Genomic DNA, 19,028 nt, shown 5'->3' with positions numbered 1-19,028 from the left:
ACCTTGCATTTCACTGGTGAATTTAAGCTACTTCAGACACTTGCGATTGGTATGAAGACTTTCCTCATTTCTCTATCCACTGGAAAGCTATTAATTTCACCACTGCAGTTTTGCATTTCGGAAGCATCTCATCTTCCCAAAGGACAGTCTCACCAAGGTCAGCAGCCCTGTGGCTTTGACCTTGAATTTCTTAAACAGCTGCAGCCTTCCTTCAGACAGTATCAGCAACACCACTCACTGTGGGCAAAATCATAAATAGAAGAAGGAAGTACATTTTCTTTCACATCCTAAAATGACTTAAGTTCCCCACCCACAGTACRGTCAGAGGTGTTTTTGTCTGGTTGGGGTTTTGGGGGGGGGGGGGTTTGCTGTTGTTGTTTTTTTGTCTCCAGCTAGGTATACTGCAAGTCACATTTCCTTATCTTCTCAAAGCTAGCTTTAGTCTAATGACCAGTGCTTGAGATGACTCCTTCCTATGCACRTAGAATCACGTCAGCCCAGAAGCACTGCAGCCAAAGAGCTTACCATTTCAAGTCCAAGATGTTGCACAGCCACCCAAACAACCTCAAGTGAAAGGCTGCTTCGCTCAGTGCAGCCCCCACGAGAGCTCCCCGCCACAGCAGCTATGTCTCACCGACCTGTACGAAGAGCAGCTCGCCTGCGTAGGGCTCTGCAAGCAGTCACAGCTGCGCAAGCTGAACAGCCAGGCTGCACCAGGGAAGAGGCAGCAGGGCTCGTACTTGCCAGGTCCTCACGTGATCCCATTAGGAGACTGTGCAAGAGATTTCTAGTGCCTTGAACAGTCCAAATCAGTGAGAAATGACAGACCTCATGTGTCTGAAGGTGATGGATCCAACACCATGCCAGGTGGGGGAAGAGACCCTTGTTAAAGCCTCAGACAAATTATGTCATTTGGCCCCCAGTCCTACCGTTAAGATTCTTGTCTTTATTTCAGCTAATAAAGTGCTTTATTTTTCCTGCAAATCCCTAACCACAGTTTAGGCTCTTTTCTCAAAGTTCTTCACGACTATATACTGACAGGAAAGTGACATATTTTGGATTATATTGTCCTTCAGGGAGATCAGCCAAGAGAGCAGATTTTTCACCCAGTCTTTTTTTTTTTTTTAACCTCACATCTGAGGTTAAAAACACAGCCCCCTGGATTCAAGTGGAAATATTAGGAGGRATCCTGCAAGAGAAGAAATCCATTTTAGGTATTGCACAACAGCAGCTGCCTAGTCCATTGACTATTACACAATCATGTACTGCAGCACTTCAAAGTAATATGAAGTGAGGATAGATTTCTGGCCTGAAAACACTAGGAATGGAGTATTTAATCTAGCCTCCCATACAGCACCCAGGCCACAGCCATTTGACAGCAGAGCAGTGAGCAATTCCCGCTACGAACCACCTCTGCAGTTCCTCAGACCTTCGGCCCAGCAAGCCTTCGGACACGCACCTTGCGGCGTGGTGCAGTGATTCCAGTAGGTGGGTTGCAATGTCACTAAAGCTGGCCACTTCTATTAAAAAAACGCATTCACCGGTCCTCCAAGGAATGATTAGCAGAGCTTAAAATAAATTGGGCTACTTATAAAAACAGCTTTCAGGGCTGCCACCAGACCCWCATTCTGAAGTTAAAGGTTCCCCCACGCTGAATGCGGGAATACATGGCATCTCCCTACTCCTAGCCTCAGCACCTCTTCTGGCTGTTGCGGTTCCTGAAACRCATTTTCATCACAGAGCAGTACCAGAATTTTGTGCTCAGTTACTTACGTCCTATAACCACCAGCTACTCCCCCCTTGCTTATATTTCTTTTACCATCTTTCAGTTCACTGCTGCGGCTGAATGGCCTTTCAGCTAGTTATCATCTGACTGATGAATCACTTTCTTTAGCCTTAGACTAACCTTCAGTGTTAATACCCATATTTCTCTTCACAGCTTACTTGGTGCTTCAGAAGAGCTGTTTTCAAGTGCGAAGTAACTCRTTACCTGTGCAGATCAGTGGTTTGCTAATTCAGAACAAAGTAGGGTTCACAAGTCTCTAATCAAAAATCCTCCAGTCTGTTTATGAATTCTTATATAAAAATGCCACAGAAGGGAGCCAGGCGGATTTTTTTTGCATTTGAAAGTTGCATATGTATTTTTAAGCTCTAGTTGGTTCTCAGGTTGCACCAGGCATTCAACTTAAACTTAAAATACCTGAAAATTAAGATCCACCCTCCCCTATACGCAATTCTTCTATCCACTCCTTATTGGCAGGTGCTTTAAGCCACATCTGTGAACTTACTTTCAGAGAGCAGCCTAATCAAGGAACACAGAGAAGCAAAAGCTATAAGCTCTGGTATAAGACTGATAGTATCTTACTGAAGCTTATTCTCTAATCAAGTGGGGCTTGCAGACCCCACTAACTACAGCACCAGCTGTGAAAATGCATCCATTAGAGATTCTCTGAAGCTAAAAAAAGACAGCTATRCCCTCCTTAGCCCTATCACCTCTTTCATATTAACACTAGTGACTGTGACCCCTTGCCACAAACTCAGATCAGCTCACTAAACACCACCAACAAGAAAATTAGTTTTGGCAGCAATACAGAATTAGATCTGTTTAGACCAACTGCATTAGATTAGTAGGGAACATTATCTTACTCCCAACCCATACCGAAAACTGGATTTTTGACGTGATACTTTTCAAAGCACTCATGGGCTGGCAGCCTTTGCCTGGAATTCTTCCTCCTTTTGGCAGGYGTTAATACTTCTGGAAAGAGCCAAGCAGTACTTTTGAGGCACTGAAACCACTGAACAATTTGTTACRTCACCTGAACATTGCAAAAAGTGAGAGTAAATCTCTAGAAGGAAGTTTTGAGGAGCCTCAAGATAAGATCCCCTGAAGCAACACAACTGGTATCTGCAATAACTCTCCTATCTTCATGGAGCTTTTTATTGAATGAAAGCAAGTGGTGCATAAACGGCAGAACAAAAGAGCTGGGAATCTGCTCACGCACTCTTACAAAGCAAAGTTACTGTTCTCACTCTATACAGCATAAAACCCATCGTGAGGCCGCTGGCAATAACTGTGAGTGAAGCAGCTCTCCCTTTATGGGCCTGCCAAGAAACTCACAGCACATCCTGAGCCTTTGCTGCAGAGGGGGCTAAAAAGAGAGAAGCTCTTGATTTTCCTTCTTCCTCCCATCATCTTCAACAACAACAAAAGAGCCAACTAACAATCCTACTAAGAAGAGAAAGCAAGCTTGTGCGTGTTTTGAGAAAGTATTTTAACTTAACTCTAAGGACAGTATTAGCAGAAAATGAAATAAGTGCTTTATAACAAACTAAGCTTAGCCTCTCCAGATGGGGGGCAGGGAGAGGTTCATGGAAGCGGAGCAAAGGAGGGAAGGAAGGAAAGGGGGGGGTGGGGGGAATGGCTAGAACATGTCCCTGGTGCCTTCAAGGTTTTATCACATTAGTGAGAAAAGACAGTCTGCAGAATTCACACCTTGAGATCAGCAACAGGCTCTTTGCAGGGTTTACCTTGGCTAGCTAACCACAAAGATTCACCTTCTTAAGGCCTTATTATAATAGTTTAAGGACACATCTCATGCACACACACTTGTATGCCCTTCTTCCTCCCCTGTTCTCCCAGTGACAAGGCCCCTAGATGCCACCCAGCATTCCAAGCAGAATGATCTCTGCACGTACATCACTCTGTATTTACCCTTCTTTGCTTTACTTTAGTGAGGATATTTACATGGGGGGGTTTTACTTTCTTAAGTTCTGTGCCCTTCATCCTTACCAGGCACCAAAATCCTGTTTATGACATGCTGGTGGCTATGGAAGTGATTATATTGTCACAAAATTATACCTTCAGGTGGGAAACATGTAAGTGAAGGAACCAGTACACTTAAAGAACTGATGGTGCAATCCCCATGTAATGACTAGGAGCTTTAACAGTAGCTTCCAGAAGCAGAATYTGACCAGGAGGAACGGCATGGCATCCAAATGTTTTCACTTAGTTTTCTCCTAAAAATCAGATGTAGCATTTTCATACCACTGGCTCTCACTGTTTAATTTTGGAGAGTATCCTAGAGTTGAATAGTACAGTGCCATCTTCCTAGGATCCTGAAAATTCTTCTGTACTCTAAACACTATCTCCTTAGTCCAGTCCAAAGATCAGGGCAAAGGAAGTGACATGACCGTATAACCAAGCTCCRTGTCTTTAACTACCCTTTTGTAGATTACTGTCTTCTACAGAGCAAGGATTCAGAGAGCAGAAGCAAGAGAGTCAGTCTCAGATCTGACACGCTCGGTGAAATGCATGACTAACCCAGCCTGAGCTATCAGAGCAGGAAAGAGGACGTGCCTTGACTACATAACTCCACTGGAAGTTTATTTACCAGGGGACACAAAGACAGGGGTTATCAAGGTGCTGGCTGGAAATTAAATACATMGCAGCCATGAGCACAGCATAAACAGGTCCTGTTTCTTGCAAGCAGCTGGGAACCAAACAAGACACTTTCTTACCTACAGAGATCTCTCTCAGGGGCACTGGAGGAGCTTAGACCTCTAATGTCAGGATTGCACAGGGTGCAAGTACCCTGACTACAGCATCGATGCTACCATGCTCCAGCCAGCACCCTGCCCTCAAGTGACTGGTGTGCCTCTGAACTGCAGTCAGACTAGAGAACAGCATTAGCCCTCATGAGCCTTATCCAGATCAGAGGATCAAGAAGCCATTTCAGAAACGCTGTAGTAGAACCCAGAGATGCTCACATGATCCAAAACACAGCTGCAAAAGAAACAAGATTCTTATTCCAGTATAGTCAACGTTTTGACTAAAAATACATACRTATATAAATAGCTTGAAGTTAACATCAAACTTTGGGGCATTTGATATTACCTTCCTGAAGCATTAGAACAGCGCCGCAGTTTGGTTTCACACGTTTGTTCTCAGTGATAAATACTTTTGTTAGAGCTAAAGCTGAAGGCTACACTGCAGTTTCCGCGCCGGTGCTRAGAGCTCTAATGCTCTCAGCCCTTTCTACAGTTAGCTTAAGTCCATTACACATGGAAGAGAGACTGTGCACTGAGCAAGCTCTGACAGTGCAGCTACAGACAAAATACTCAGGATCTCTATTTTTCCAGTAGAACTGACCAGTAATTCGTCAGAAGGCAATAGAGAGTCAAACGCTAGTTGAGTGCATCCCCAGAAGCGAGTATTGTATGACCTGAGAAGAGTTTTAGTATCAAAGATGTGGTGGTGTATGTKTTTGTGGTTAGCAAATAAAGAACAAAACAGTCAGTGGTTTTGGTTTAAATGTACAGATGTTACAAAGAAAGCTCGATATTCAGAGAGTCAAAGCAGCAAATTTCATTTCGAAGGGAAAAGAAATAGACATACCTGGTTTGACCTCAGTGTTCAAGGACTATCCTTAAAACTGGCTCTCTCTTAGGAACTTTAATTTATTGCATCAGGTAATCAAGATTACTCTCAGCTAACCCAACACAAATTAACCAGACATTGTAATTAAGGAAGTGATCAAAGTCCTGCCMATAGGTTATACCTGCAGAACTACATTTCACCTGTTTCAAGGCAGTGGCATATCCAACATGAGGCGCATCACCTCCAAGACTAAAGCTTAGCTGACATCAGCAGAACATGATTCAGATCTGCCCACCAAATGAAGTTGGCTCTGTAGTCCTCTTTGCCACTGGGAGCACATTAACACATGGGCCAATCACAGGCAGAAGATACAACAGCTAGCAAATAGTTATTAGATGTATTTAGGAGCAGTCTTAAGATAAGCAGCAGCCTTCGGGATCAACGCTTTCTTGGGAGCAAAATTAACAGCAATGAAATACCACGGCAGTCGATTCACTCAATTTTAATAGATGCAAAAAAAAAAAAAAAAACCAAAAACAAAAAATGATACAAACACCAAAAAGGAGGAAAAGGCACAGGAATGAGACATGCATGTGACCCAGCAGGCAATTCCCTCAGTAACAATTTCAGTCTTAAGACAGGAGTACAGGGACAAGAAGAATTAACATGCCAGTGGGGGTTAGRGTAACAAAATCCCCATACCTTGCTTCTCTCATCATCATCTGCTGGGAGAGGGGGAAGTTCACAGCTTGTCCCTTCCTCCCATAGCCTTTACATTGCCTGAGGCTAAAGCTAAGCAGCACTAATAAAAAACAGCAGAGCTAGAGTAAAATGTCCAACCTTGTTATTTACACCTCAGCAGAATGCTCCCAGCAGCAACTATCACTTACACTGCTTCTCTAAGAGCTGCCTGCTAAAACACAGGCACTGGAAGCATGTCTTAGATCACCACTTGTCCATGCYGAGAACCTTGTCAGAGGGACAGGACATATTTTATATTCATCACCTACAGTTTATCCTTTAATATTTAAGTGTTTAAAATGCTTTTGAAGAGCCTGTGTTTGAAGTGATTTTAACTTGCAACAGGTCGAGCTGAAAAAGCTCAAAAAAAAAAAAAAAATTGTCATTCCTAACCTATTCTATGATGTGGGTGACCTGTTTTGCAGTTACTGAAACAGACGCATTGCTGAAATGTCAGCCCAAACATCAACCAAAAAGCTAAAAAAAAAAAAAAAAAAGTCTGCAGTGATCAAGAGCTTCACTGCTAAGCCTGTTAAAGCACTAAACCTGCCCAGAATCCAGTCTTAAAGGCCAACCAAGAATTTTACCCGTCTCTACTTTTTCATACCTATCAGAATGAGAGGCTGTTATTTCAACCTTGTAAATTTGTTGCTTCCGTTAATTTGTCTAATCAAATGATTCAGCATCTTTTGCCCAACCCCTAAGAATTTTGCTACATATATAAGGAATGGCCAGTGCTCTGGAAAAGTCCACCTTGGAGACGAGGGATCGAGGCCTGTTCCACTGGAGCCTTATGTGCTATTCCGCGTTGTAAACTGACAATACCTCAGACTTGGCAGGGGGAGGAAGAGAAGGACAAACAGAAAACAGGTCATATTTTAAAATACCAAAAGGCACATAGAAAGTGTTTGGCAGTCTATTTTTAAAATAGCACTCTCATCCAAAGTAAGGACTTCTGTTAAGCAACAGAAGTGTCAAGGAAATCATTTCATCCTCACTGGATGTGCTACGCTTTTCACCAAATTCAGACAAAAAAAAACCCAAAACACAGATGATCCATTTTTTCCTGCCACCTACTATAATTGAAATGGTTTCCCTCTTATTAAGGGAGCGTGAACATTAATACTTGCCATTATGAATAGAAATGTCTAATCTAGTCATGTGTGGGAACTCCCATTTACTGAAGTCCAAAGCGTTCAGTCTAACCTTACTCAACTTCAAATCCTAACAGAGAAAGCAAGCCTACCTTTTTAATCGAATCTGTCTAAGCAGACCGAGTCAGCTATCTCTATCCCCAGCCTTTTCCTGGGTCTGTGCCTCTCCGTATTGCTTGCGCTTGACAACCTGTCAGACCAAAGCTAAATGGTGACATGATTTCAGGGTCCACCACTGCATTCACAGTGATAGTTACTATAACTAGAGTTGCAATAGCGTAGAAATAATAGGTCCTTCCCTGAAGTCCTTCTAGCCGTCTCTAGTTCTCCTTCTCAAAAAGATAATGGTACAAGCATTTAACAATACCAGAAGTAACAAAAACTTCTCTCATAAGACATTAGCCATCTGTTGCTGAGGGTCACTCACACAAATTAGTTCCAAAAATTACTTTCCTTCTTCTTCCAGAAATAAGAAGTGATTACAAAATAATGGAGGTTTACTATTGATTTTTTCCCCCCAGAAGACTCAAAAAAGGACCCGGTACTTTTTGTTGCCAAACGGTCAGTCATTCCTTAACCTCCAAACACCAAAGTGAGTATTGTTTGCAAAGCTAGCAACTGCACACGTTACATTCTTATCCCAAAAGTAAAATTCCAAAAGGTGCTAAAGTTTTAAGGGAAGATATTTATATAAGATTTGATTAGACTCTCCCTTCCTTCTGTTTCTCCCCACCCATAAATCCATACTTGCAACTGTGCAGATTTCAAAGCTACCTGGTGATCCCACCTCCCAGGCAAATGTTATAAGCAGGACACTCCACCCTTTCCTCTTAGTTCAACACTAAGATTCATCCAGAGGTCAGGCACCAAGCACTCTCAGCCACTTCCTTCATTTCTATACACTTCCATGTTCTTCACCAAAAACCAAACTGAGTAAGGACTCGCCATATATGCATTTGGGGGAGGAAAAAAGAAATAATAATAACTGATGCAGCATAACTTATTACAACTGCAAACATGCCTAGGCCCTGACAATTACAAGCCCATAGCGCAGGGCGTCATTAAGGAAGGAATGAATTAGTGAGTTTTACCAAAGGCTTTCAAGCCACCATTACAATTCTCAACCAGCAGCAGGACACTTGAAGGACAGCGCGAGCAGGATCGAGCRCAGAGAGGGGGACAAACCACCCCCAGCTGATGTCCCCCATCACGTTCCTCTCCAACATGTCACTGTCATTCAGGTCCCTGCCAGTCAGATCAAACCCAGCAGGAAAACACCCGGGCCTTTTGGACAGCTGAATACAAAAAAGCTTCCTGAAGCGGTCACAAAGCGCACACCAGCCTCTGAATACCGAGAGGCAGCGAGACAGGGAGCGGGAGACGCTCGGAGCGCTGACTCCACCACTTTCATTCATTCGGTGCCCCAGCCCCCCCCACGTAACAATTACAGCTCGGGCTCAGGCTCCCAAGGAGGCAGAAATTGAAAACACGTTTTCATTGAAGCACAGCTTGAATTTCATGAATTCCATTACTCTCAACTTTCTCAGCATTTCCTGGAGTGAATACTGTAAAATGAGGGAGGGAGGGGGGCAGCAGGCAAGACAGCAGTCACATACCACCCCTCGACTATGCCTGTTGGAATAAAGTATACAGAGGCACTTTCAGCAAGGTAACAACATAAGGATGGACTATTCCTAAGCTGAATAAAATAAGCATATGCTAGTTCAACATAAGTTTAGAGAGAAAGGAAAGTATCACAGGGAGACTGCCAGAGGCTTCAGAACAGTAAGATCATCTGGTACAACTAGCACTTAAGTAACAGGGTTACTGGCACAGTCCAGATGCAAAGTGCTAAAATTTCAGCAACGAAACAGACAGCATCTCTCCAGCAAACTGAAAAATCCTGGCTTTTTTTAGATGTTACAGCAAGTACCAAAACCGTACCAGTTTCTCAGCTACAGTCAACAGCCTCACAAGTAATTTGAGGACACAGTCTAACTGCAAGGGGGAAGGAAAAAAAAAAAAAAGTCTCAAGAAAAGAGCTTAAAGCATGGTGAGCTCATACCCCACCACTTATATTATTCAGACATGTACTATTCAAGTCTGATGCAATTACAATTAATTAGCACAGAAAGTAGGTAGCACCAAGGAACGGGTCATTTTTTTTCCACATGCACAGTTGTAGCCCAGTACACTTTSAGATTATTAGAAGTTTGCTAATTTAACACCCTGTGGATAGCTTTGATACTATTATCAATATTCTTAATAGTTCTTTCACATACCGTCTCTTCCCCCTCCCACAACTCGGGCCTTAACTTAAGGAGCATTACATCATTCACGACACTGAGTCTTCCTTGTAACAGACACTATTATGCAACTGAAGTGCCTCCATTTGGGTTTTAGAGTTATTTTGAATTTCAGAGTTGAATAGAAGGCTTGTTTAAATTCTCTGCATGAACAGCAGCATTTTATAGACTGAAAAGGGTGTCCATGCACAGACACCAACACTGGCATAACAACACATCTGAATGTGTTATACRTTTGTGAAACATCCATTCCCCACATTCCAGGTTCCTCTTGTCCAGGAACAAGTCCTACATTGTTAGGACCGATCAGCAATATCTTTCATCCCTAATTTCACACCACAAAGGACTTTCACGCATACGCACGTGTGGCGCCAATCTGAGATGCATTAGCCAGAAAAAGCATTTAGCACTAACCAGTGAAATCACAAATCGGAACATGCAGCTCCAGTTAAATAAGGGTGAAAGGCAGCAGATGGGGGGGATCAGCTCTTTTCCCACAACAGGTCTCAGTGCTGATCTTACTATTGAAAAAAAATGCTCAAGTTTGTTAAAAAAACAAGTTAAAAGAAGCTTGGCACACACTGTACCTGCTGAAGCTAGCAACCTGATAATCATGTGAAAGCAGACATTATTCTCAGYGCTATCACCATATCCAAGTGCTTGCAGAAGGGAACTGGTACAAGTACCTTGACCGAGTTACTCCAACTRTTGTATCCACATATTGCACGCTAACCTACTTTTTTTTTTTTTTGGCAAGAGAATAGCCTTGCAACCCCAAGCACACTGATGATCATTTTACAAGAACGTGCGCATTTTTGGCTCACCAAACCCTAAAGCTCACAATTATAAGAAATGTCTCAAAGAAAAGTGGCTTGTGACCCAGAAATCTAAGAAAAAAAAGAAACAAAAACTTAAAAGTTTGAAATTAAGARCTTTGTGGCATGGAAGTGCACTGAGTTTGTTCTTTCTTAGTTCATCTCACGTGCAATATATACATACATCTAGATATATAGATATAAATAAAGCATCAGCATGATGCTGCCCCCACAATCACTACTCACAAGATACTTGAAGACCCTTTCACCATGCARCAACAGTCATTTCTGAAATTTTGGGATAAATGTAACCAGTTTCTAATTTTTTTTTACTACTGTCATACAATTCATTGTCTCTGCCCCTCCCTGAAGTGAATGGAGGCGGAAGGGGAAGACTTTCTCAGTGATGACTTTTTTTTTCCCCTCCCCTTCTTTTAAAAGGTCATTTGAGTGCATCCCCAGAACTGAAAAAAATCACCATCTTCTAGCTAAAATGAAGAACTGGTAGGATGACATACCCAGAAAGCACAGAATGCCTTGCTGAAAGGGAAGTAAGGTTTATTGAGGGCTTTCAGTTTTGGGTTTTTTTTTTTCCAGGAGAGGTTTGGGTTTTTTTTCTTTTTTCTGGCAAGCAAGTGCGCTAAAGAAGAGGAGATTTGAGACAACTCTCCAGCATAAGACTCAACTCCAAATACTTGGCATCAATGTCTCAAAAGTGAGAATTAGTTTAAAAAGTTTAGTACAGAAGGCAATCCTGATATATTCCAAAGTTACTCAAGKCTCGTTTGAGCAAAGAAATTCACAGACATCACATCCCTTCCCCCAGCTATGGGAACTTCATTTAGTTGAAAACAAGCCAAGTTCTCCTGCCCACTCAAGGGGAATGGGAAATCTCAACAGAACTGGTGGAAAGTTTACTACTAAAAGATAAAACAGAAACAAGAGGAGAACTGACAGCCATCAAGAGCTTAGTTACAAGCGAGATGCTGACTCCCCTCCACCTCACATAAATTAACAGTGAGCACCATCTTGCTCAGCGTGTGCCTGCAGCCACTGAAGCGTATTTACTCGATAGCTAAGAATGCAAAAGAACGRCTTCAGGAGACAAGTTAACCATCACTGCTTAGTCTGCAGGGTACAAACCCTCATGGGTACAGAAGTGACCCCACAAAGGAGTCACAGAGTTGACCGTGCAAGCTCTATCACAATCCACTCTTACCACATCAACACACATAGCACGAAGCATCTGAACCTCATCCTTTCCATAAATAAGTAAGTGGGTGGTTGGGAGGTGGTGGAAGAGGTGCAAAGTTAGCTTTGTTGTGCAAGAAGATGATGCCAAAGGACTGGAGAGTGATTGTCCACACTACTGTCTCCCGAAGACACACATATGTCAAGAAACGTGATGTGACAAATCCCTCAAACTTTCCTCTATCTCATTCTCATTAGATGGATTTTGTTTGCAGGTCAAAAAAGAAACCTAATTCCAACACAAGTAAGAGATCAAGAGTACGGTTTGTGTACAGCTCCTTAATCCACATTCAAAACCTTGGGATTAAGTCAAAGGAAAGCACCTGACTTTCCATCCTTAATCTCTGGAGTCATGCAAGAGGGATATAGACTGCTTAGTGAGAATTTCTCACTTTCTCTAAGAAATAAATAAATAAAACACAAAAAAAATTGTTCTATTGGGTCAATGTTTAACCAAAGGCTTTTTGTTAACTTTAAGAGCATGGATTTTTCCTCCTCTAATAAAAATAAAATAAAAAGCATCAAGAATCCAGAAAAAAAGGGGAAAGATGAAGCAAGACTGGACAGATTTGTCTTGGTCCTATTCAGTCTTTTTCCAGAACACCAGTGATCTGGCTTTGCAGTTAGACACCAAGATAAACTTCTTCCTAAGTAGCTATACCATTTTGGTGGCAAACTGAGGTTAGAGACCCCCCATCTTAGTCTTCAGTTCCTGCTTAGCATCCCCTTCTCCAAAGCAAAGGCAAAATACAACATTCTTGAATGTCATCTTCTCCAAACCAATAAGCACTTGAGTGCATACTTGTAGGTGCAACATATAGGCAACATTCACAGGAGGTGGATGCATTATCCAAGATTTGTTAGTACTTAAAGACAGACCAGGAGACAAGGCTTGTAGAAGAGTAGATTTTTAAGAGGACAAATGGTTTCTGCTGGTTTCAGCAGAAGAGACAAGATGCCAGTGGCTGGCCATCACCTGATTAGATAAACGCTTTTAACTCTGATTCTACTATTCCAGCTAAGACCAGCATGATACCTTCCAAGCATCGTATGCTGTGAGAAGGTCTCCTGAGACCAGAGAGCTCAGCAGACCTGGCAAAAGCATCTTCTCTGTGAAGGATTAATACTTCCAATATTCTACCCAAATGAAAGGAGCATGGTCTACATCTGTGCACACTCATTTGCATCTTCTTCCCTCCTCCCCCCACAACACATTTCATATTCCTCCAAGTCATCTTTTAGCCCTTTGAGTGTATTTTGATCTGCTAAAATCATACATTCAGAAAAATTGCTCTTCTGACTAGAGTAAGGTAATCTACAGTCAGGGTTTCCAGAAACTGTCAATTCTCAGGAGACCATCCGAAAACGCAGCAGTACAGCATGGGTCAGCAAAAAAGTAAGGCTGTAGACAGAAAACTGGCAAAGGTTGACTTTCTTCCTGTCTGTATACCATATGCTGCCACATGACTGCATGTATGGTCCACAGAAACCCTTACATGTCTTGCTTTGGTAAACCAACCATCAAAAAACGTCTTAATTCTACATTTTTGGTTATTCATTATGCTATACTTCCCTAGTATACGCTCTTCCAGATCAAACACGGAGTAGAGGATTCAGACTATAGCACCAATTTGCCGATAAGAGGTATTACATGATTACTCATGTAACCAAGACTGATGAGGAAAGGGAGGAAGGGATTTACCATCAGTTCTTAAAAACCTAAAAGCAATTTCAATTTAATTAAAAAAACATTGGATTCTACTAACCAGGGTCACCTGACCTTTATGGAAATATGAACAAACTAGTGCTACAGCAGGATAGCTGATCAGGCCTGGGAAATGGTCCATCTATTCCTGAAAGAAAACTTCAGTCTAACCCCCTCTAAGAAAGGCACATTACACTCTGACTTGGAGCCAACGAGACAAGAACACGTCATCTAACTTTACTAATACACATGTTTCCAATTTACAGAACGGCTCTTGGTTTCAGAGTTGAAATAAGACGCCAGTACAGTAGAGGAAGTTCTAAAACAATCTCTCTAATCCAAGTTTTTTGGCAGTTTAGTCTCCATCATGTTTCTCCAGCCAAAARATACTTCCAAAGACGACATTAGCTGTTACGTGTAGGGAAACAGCCTCACAGAGCCAGCAAGTACCTGACAGAATCAATTCCTTGCTGAACCTTTGCCTATAGTTTCAAACACACATGCCTTAGATTAAAGTSTGCAAGTCAAAGGAAGAAAGCATCATTGGGCTTACACAGCACCTAGCAAGCCCTTCGCTGCTGGATTCCCTATAGCACACACACGTCAGTAGGAAAACAATATTACAGCCTGAAAGCACTGACAGATGTATGAAAGGAAACTCCTGGGCAACAACACTAGAGAGACCATCCCAAAAACCAAGGACTACAGCACACCCCCGTTCTTATCGTTGTTTCCTTTAGTGTGGCTCTGCATCTTAATTGGTGTGAATCAATCACCAAGCCTTTTTCAAAGCACATATGGTTGCCGTTGCATCTATATCTGTGCATTATCAACTCTAACTCTCACAGAAAAAGCACTAGGGTGATGCAGAGATGAGTCTCAGAGGCGTGCTGGAGGATTTTGCTTTATTCTGGCCAAATTCATGCAGAATCCGTGTATTTACATAGATTCAGGTAGACTTTGCCATTTTTCAGCAATTAAGAAAAAAACAGAAATTCAAGTCAAGATACTTGGTAGCTTAGCTTTTACAGCCTCTTTTGTTCTTCACTGTTTAAGTACACTCAAGTCTCATGGTGTGCTGAGAGCTACAACAAAGTGTTGTAGTTTCCTTTTCTGTCAGGACTAAAGATACCCTGTCTCAGACAGATATCCCATTACCTCTTGATGTACTGGATTACAAAGCTACTCAGTTTTTCTGGTCCTTTCTAGCAGGTAACGTGCACACCTCCTCAAGGCTCTTAACCAACTCTGCCCTCAGAACTAAAGCTAATTCAGTGCTATGCAACCAATTAATTTACAAATAGATGTCTTTGCACTACTAAACAGATTAAATTAGTGGCAACAGCACAGTTTCAGAACCACCTTACTGTTCTGTTTAACTGAACTGAAAAGTAAATGGACAGTACTGGTATGATAACCAATATTTATTTGTCCAGCAGCAAAAGGCAGAGAAACCAGAATTGGTATTAGCATCATGCTGTCAGAAGTAACACAGGCTTTGCTCCATTTTTACATTCCCTTCACTCCAGAGTTTGTGACTCACTACAAAATGAAAAGGCTTTGCAGAGCACTGCAGTATGACTCAGATGAGAGTACAGCTAGAACAAAACTGTTCATATCAAGACATCTTCAACCCCAATGATTCACGAGAGGGTGAAGAAAAAAACTGGTCTGACAACACCTTCTGCAGGGATGACTCTATGGGGTAAGTCCTTCGAGCAGCACCTGGAAACCAGGACACAAAGGCAGCTCTAAAGGGACTCTGTTCATCAGTATGCCTACCCCACTGGAGAAGAGGGATCACAACCTCAGCTCATTTTTCACTAAAGCTCATCTCCTTTCCCCCAAACAAGCACACAACTAGTTGTACTGATGTCCACAGTTTGTCATGATGACTGAAGTGAAGCACTTAAAGGAAGGGTATATGCATACATTTTTAAAYAACCTAGTCCACATAGGAGGATCTCCTCCAGACTTGGGATTAGGTTAGAGCACTGTGCACAAAAGACAGGTAGTAGAAGAAAATAGGAATTAAATAATACTTAGAGATAGTGTTTCAGAGACTGATTCAGGTGAAGAAGGTACATGGTTGAAGCCTGTGGCTGCATCAATCTCAGCCTTTGGCACAACATTGCCACGAGTATTTCTCATGGTCTCAGACAAAAGGAGGAAGCCCCTGTTGGTTGGTACACAATGGACACAGCTGCCTTGAGACAGGCAGGCGCACAGTGGGTGTCCCTCCTGCTCTGAAGGAAGGGACAATAKGGGACAGAACACTGTAACTGGTTGTTAGATCTGTGCTAACAGATATGCCCCATCATCCAGGGTCCCAGAAGACACAACAAAGACCTAGACTTCAAAGATAGGCAGTATGTGCTTATCTATGAGCTACACAAGCTTCAGAGAGGTTTCAGGGGACAATAGCTTGTCTGCTGCTTCAGTGGAATAGAGGCTTGCGCATTAGAATAATCCTTAATAGGAAGGGGTAGAAAGCCTATTATATCAGCAAGCCTGCTCACCTGCAAAAGCATGTGGCGCTTCCACAAATGACAAAAACATTCAAATCCAAGCCACCATTCCATATTTCATTAAAATGGGATGTTCAAAGGATGCACAAGTTCAAAGGCTATCATCAAAACACGAGGACAAAAAAAAATAAAAATAAAGCAGGTCTTAACCAAGAGGTCACTAAAGAAACAGTGTGGTGAAGAAAGCAATGTCTTCCCTTGGTCATGGGTTGGGACATCTTTTCTAGAGAATCAGTGAAGAATCAGGAAGGACATGTTGCTTCCTTCCTCATAACAAACCAGGACCAGAACGGATGCTGAGCCCTGCTGTTCGCTTATTCATGACAACAGTCTAGTTACTCTATGATTTGAAGTCATGGAGACTTAAAGGTATTTTCAGTTTAGTAAAGGTAATCCTTGCTTACTACAGCTAGGGACAGTCTGTCCTTTCCCATCTCTATAAAGCCCCAGTTAGCATCCCCCCCTACTGACCTCTGCTTAGCCATGGGAGAACTCAGATACATCATGCAGCATGACAGCTTGTACTTTGATACTATGGTATCAATCACTAATCAGAAAGAAAAGAAGGAAAAGAAGAGCAAAGGCTGCAAACAGAGCAAGAGATGCAAATTCATAATAAAGCTAATGGAAAAAAGCTAGAAGTCAAAGGCCTTCAGAACAATTTAAAGTACGAGACAGCATTCAGCTTTACTATTTCAACTCCTGGATTAGGTTTTCATGTTTCATTGCATTGGAATTCATCTGTGTGGCTACAAACTCGAGTCGCAACTCCCAGAAACACAGCAGCCTTGTTATATAACCAACAATGAGCACACTACCGATAAAACCGAATGCATTAGTGGCGCCTATTTGCTATCCCTAGCCAAGGCTGAAACCAGCAAAGCTGCTATTCAAATCTGTCTCTTGAAGGCAGACACTTCAGTAATCCAGACATTCAGTTTTGGATTTGATAAGACATTTTCTTTCGAGCGAATGTTAAGACTTAAAAAGCCATCTACTGCTGTGCAAGAAGTCCTTAATATCACCAAGCAAGGGGAAGCAACTACACAGGAGAACAACAGAAGGCTTTAAGTCCCACTATGATTACTGCAGAAAACATTATCTGACAAATGAAGACAACCCCAGATGGTTGTGAGGAATGCTTTTAAGCAATTTAAGTGAGAAACTGTAGGATATCTGCTGTCCATCCAAAGGTTAACTAGCACTTGTTTCATGATAACATACTCTGAAGAACATCTTTTCATCAACTCTAACTTCTGATCTTCGATACCTCATATCCCTTGTTTTAAAGGCAACTACCCTCTGAGGTCATGGAAATACAGTTAAGCTGCTGTGCAGTATTATATCTGCATGCCTCTCTTGAAACTTCAATCCAAGGGAACTTAAACAAGTGAAGCAATGGAAGCCCAAAACATAAAAGTTAAGTCAAAAGTCTATTCTGTTTATTGGTTTAAAGAGTGTCTAACCACTGCTCTTTAAATATATCTCACACATTTTGCTCTAGCTTCAGCCTACAGAACTGTTCATGTGTTTAAAACAAAAAGTCAAAACATACTGCTTTCCAAAGTATTTCTAATACCTTTTGTTTCTAGGAAAAACGAGAACTGCCTGGATGCCCTAGCTTTTTTTTTTTTTTTTTTTTGCGCATGTGGTAGGAGGCTGCATATATAGGGCACAGCAAGTATGTTCAGAAAAGCAAAATGGTGTTTTCAAAACCAGAGACTGTGGCAAAACGAGGCAGCAGAGCCACTGCAGCTCTGTTCCAAGATGACAGCAGAGAACACAGATGTTGGAGCACACAGATTCACTCCACAGTCATTTTAATTACCGGGCTAGCCGACCAAGCACAGGATACAGGCTAAGCAGCACAGGGAAAAAAAAAAAAAAAGCAGCACACAAGTATTCTGCGAGCATCTTCTCATGCACTTGATTTTAACGTAGCTCACATGCACCAAGTCATCTGTTTTCTATCAGGCATGCAGTCGGCTTTGGAAAGGCACGCTCAGCGTCTCCCGAGTCCTGGCGGAGCAGATGCCGAGCGGCCGGATCCCCGAGCAGCCCGCGGTGGCCTGCGCCGTCTGCACAGCGGCAGCGCAGCCTCCGCCAGCGCCAAGCGCTTATTACACCGGGCCGGTGCCTTCAGGGGGGCAGCGGCTGGCAGCGGCGCGGGGCTGCAGGGGGGCCCCCACCTTCCCTTCCAGGGGCCGATTTCGCCTTCCCCTGCGGCGAGCGGGGGCCCCCGAGCAACCCCAAGGGGCTCCGGGCCCGCGCCGTCGGCGGGGCAGGACGGACCCCCTCCTGCCCCCGGCCCGGGCCCTGCCGGGGAGACCCCCGCACCGGGGAGGGGGCCCCCCGCCGCCACAGGGGGTAGGAGAGGCACCGCGCCTAGGGGCTAGAGCTGCCCCCAAAACAGGGCGCTGGGGGGGGGGAGGGGGTGATGCCCCCGCCACAGTCCCCAAAACTGAGGGGCACCGGGGGGCTGAGCTCCCACACGCGGGGGGAGCGTGAGTGTGGTAATACCCCCCCMCACACAACCCTGTGTGTGCGTGTGAGAGAGAGAGACTGTGGTAATACCCCCCCACACACAACCCCTTGTGTATGTGTGTGAAAGTGTGGTAATACCCCCCCACGCATCACCTTGTGTATGTGTGTGAGAGTGGGGTAATACCCCCCCACACACACACACAGCCCCCTGTGTGCCCGTACGCATGGTAAGACCCCCACACAACCGTGGTGCGTGTGCGTGCAGCCTCCCTCCGCATCGCCCTAACCCCGAGACACCCCGGGGCCGTTACACAGACGCCGCGCGCGGAAGTGCCCCCAACACACGCCACCCCCGTAGCCCCGCTCGCCCCCAGGCGGGGCCCCCCCACCCCACGCCGCGGGCCCCAGGCACAGCGCAGACTCTCCCCCCCGCCCCCAACCGCCACACGGAGCCCGCGCGGCACGGGAAGCGGGGCGGCCCGCGCCCGGCGGCGCCTCACCTGCTGGTACTCGGCGTCGTGCGGGCGGAAGTCGGCGGCGGTGAGCTCCCAGCGCAGGCTGAGGTGCGGCAGGCGGTGCAGCAGGCTCACCCACCAGGGCGGCGAGTAGCTGACGCCCGCCATGCCCGCCGCGCCGCGCCGCCTCCGCTCGCCTCACGCCGACCCGC

The 19,028-nt window shown here is 44.0% G+C and overlaps 1 protein-coding gene across 1 annotated transcript in view; it reads right to left on the bottom strand.

Annotated features, from left to right (window-relative positions):
- Positions 1 to 18,984, bottom strand: part of TTYH3 (tweety family member 3) — an 82,650-nt gene extending 63,666 nt beyond the window's left edge. Inside the window, exon 1 of the mRNA XM_026083103.1 lies at positions 18,862 to 18,984. Coding sequence (XP_025938888.1) covers positions 18,862 to 18,984 — 123 coding nt within the window. The remainder of the gene's footprint in view (positions 1 to 18,861) is intronic.
- Between the last annotated feature and the right edge of the window lie 44 nt (positions 18,985 to 19,028).

Source organism: Apteryx rowi, unplaced genomic scaffold (assembly GCF_003343035.1).
Source record: "Apteryx rowi isolate R43461 unplaced genomic scaffold, aptRow1 scaffold_6, whole genome shotgun sequence".
In the NCBI taxonomy this organism is placed as follows: Eukaryota; Metazoa; Chordata; class Aves; order Apterygiformes; family Apterygidae; genus Apteryx; species Apteryx rowi.
The sequence above is the reverse complement of the archived record's forward strand: the minus strand, read 5'-3'. Positions and strand labels throughout refer to the sequence as shown.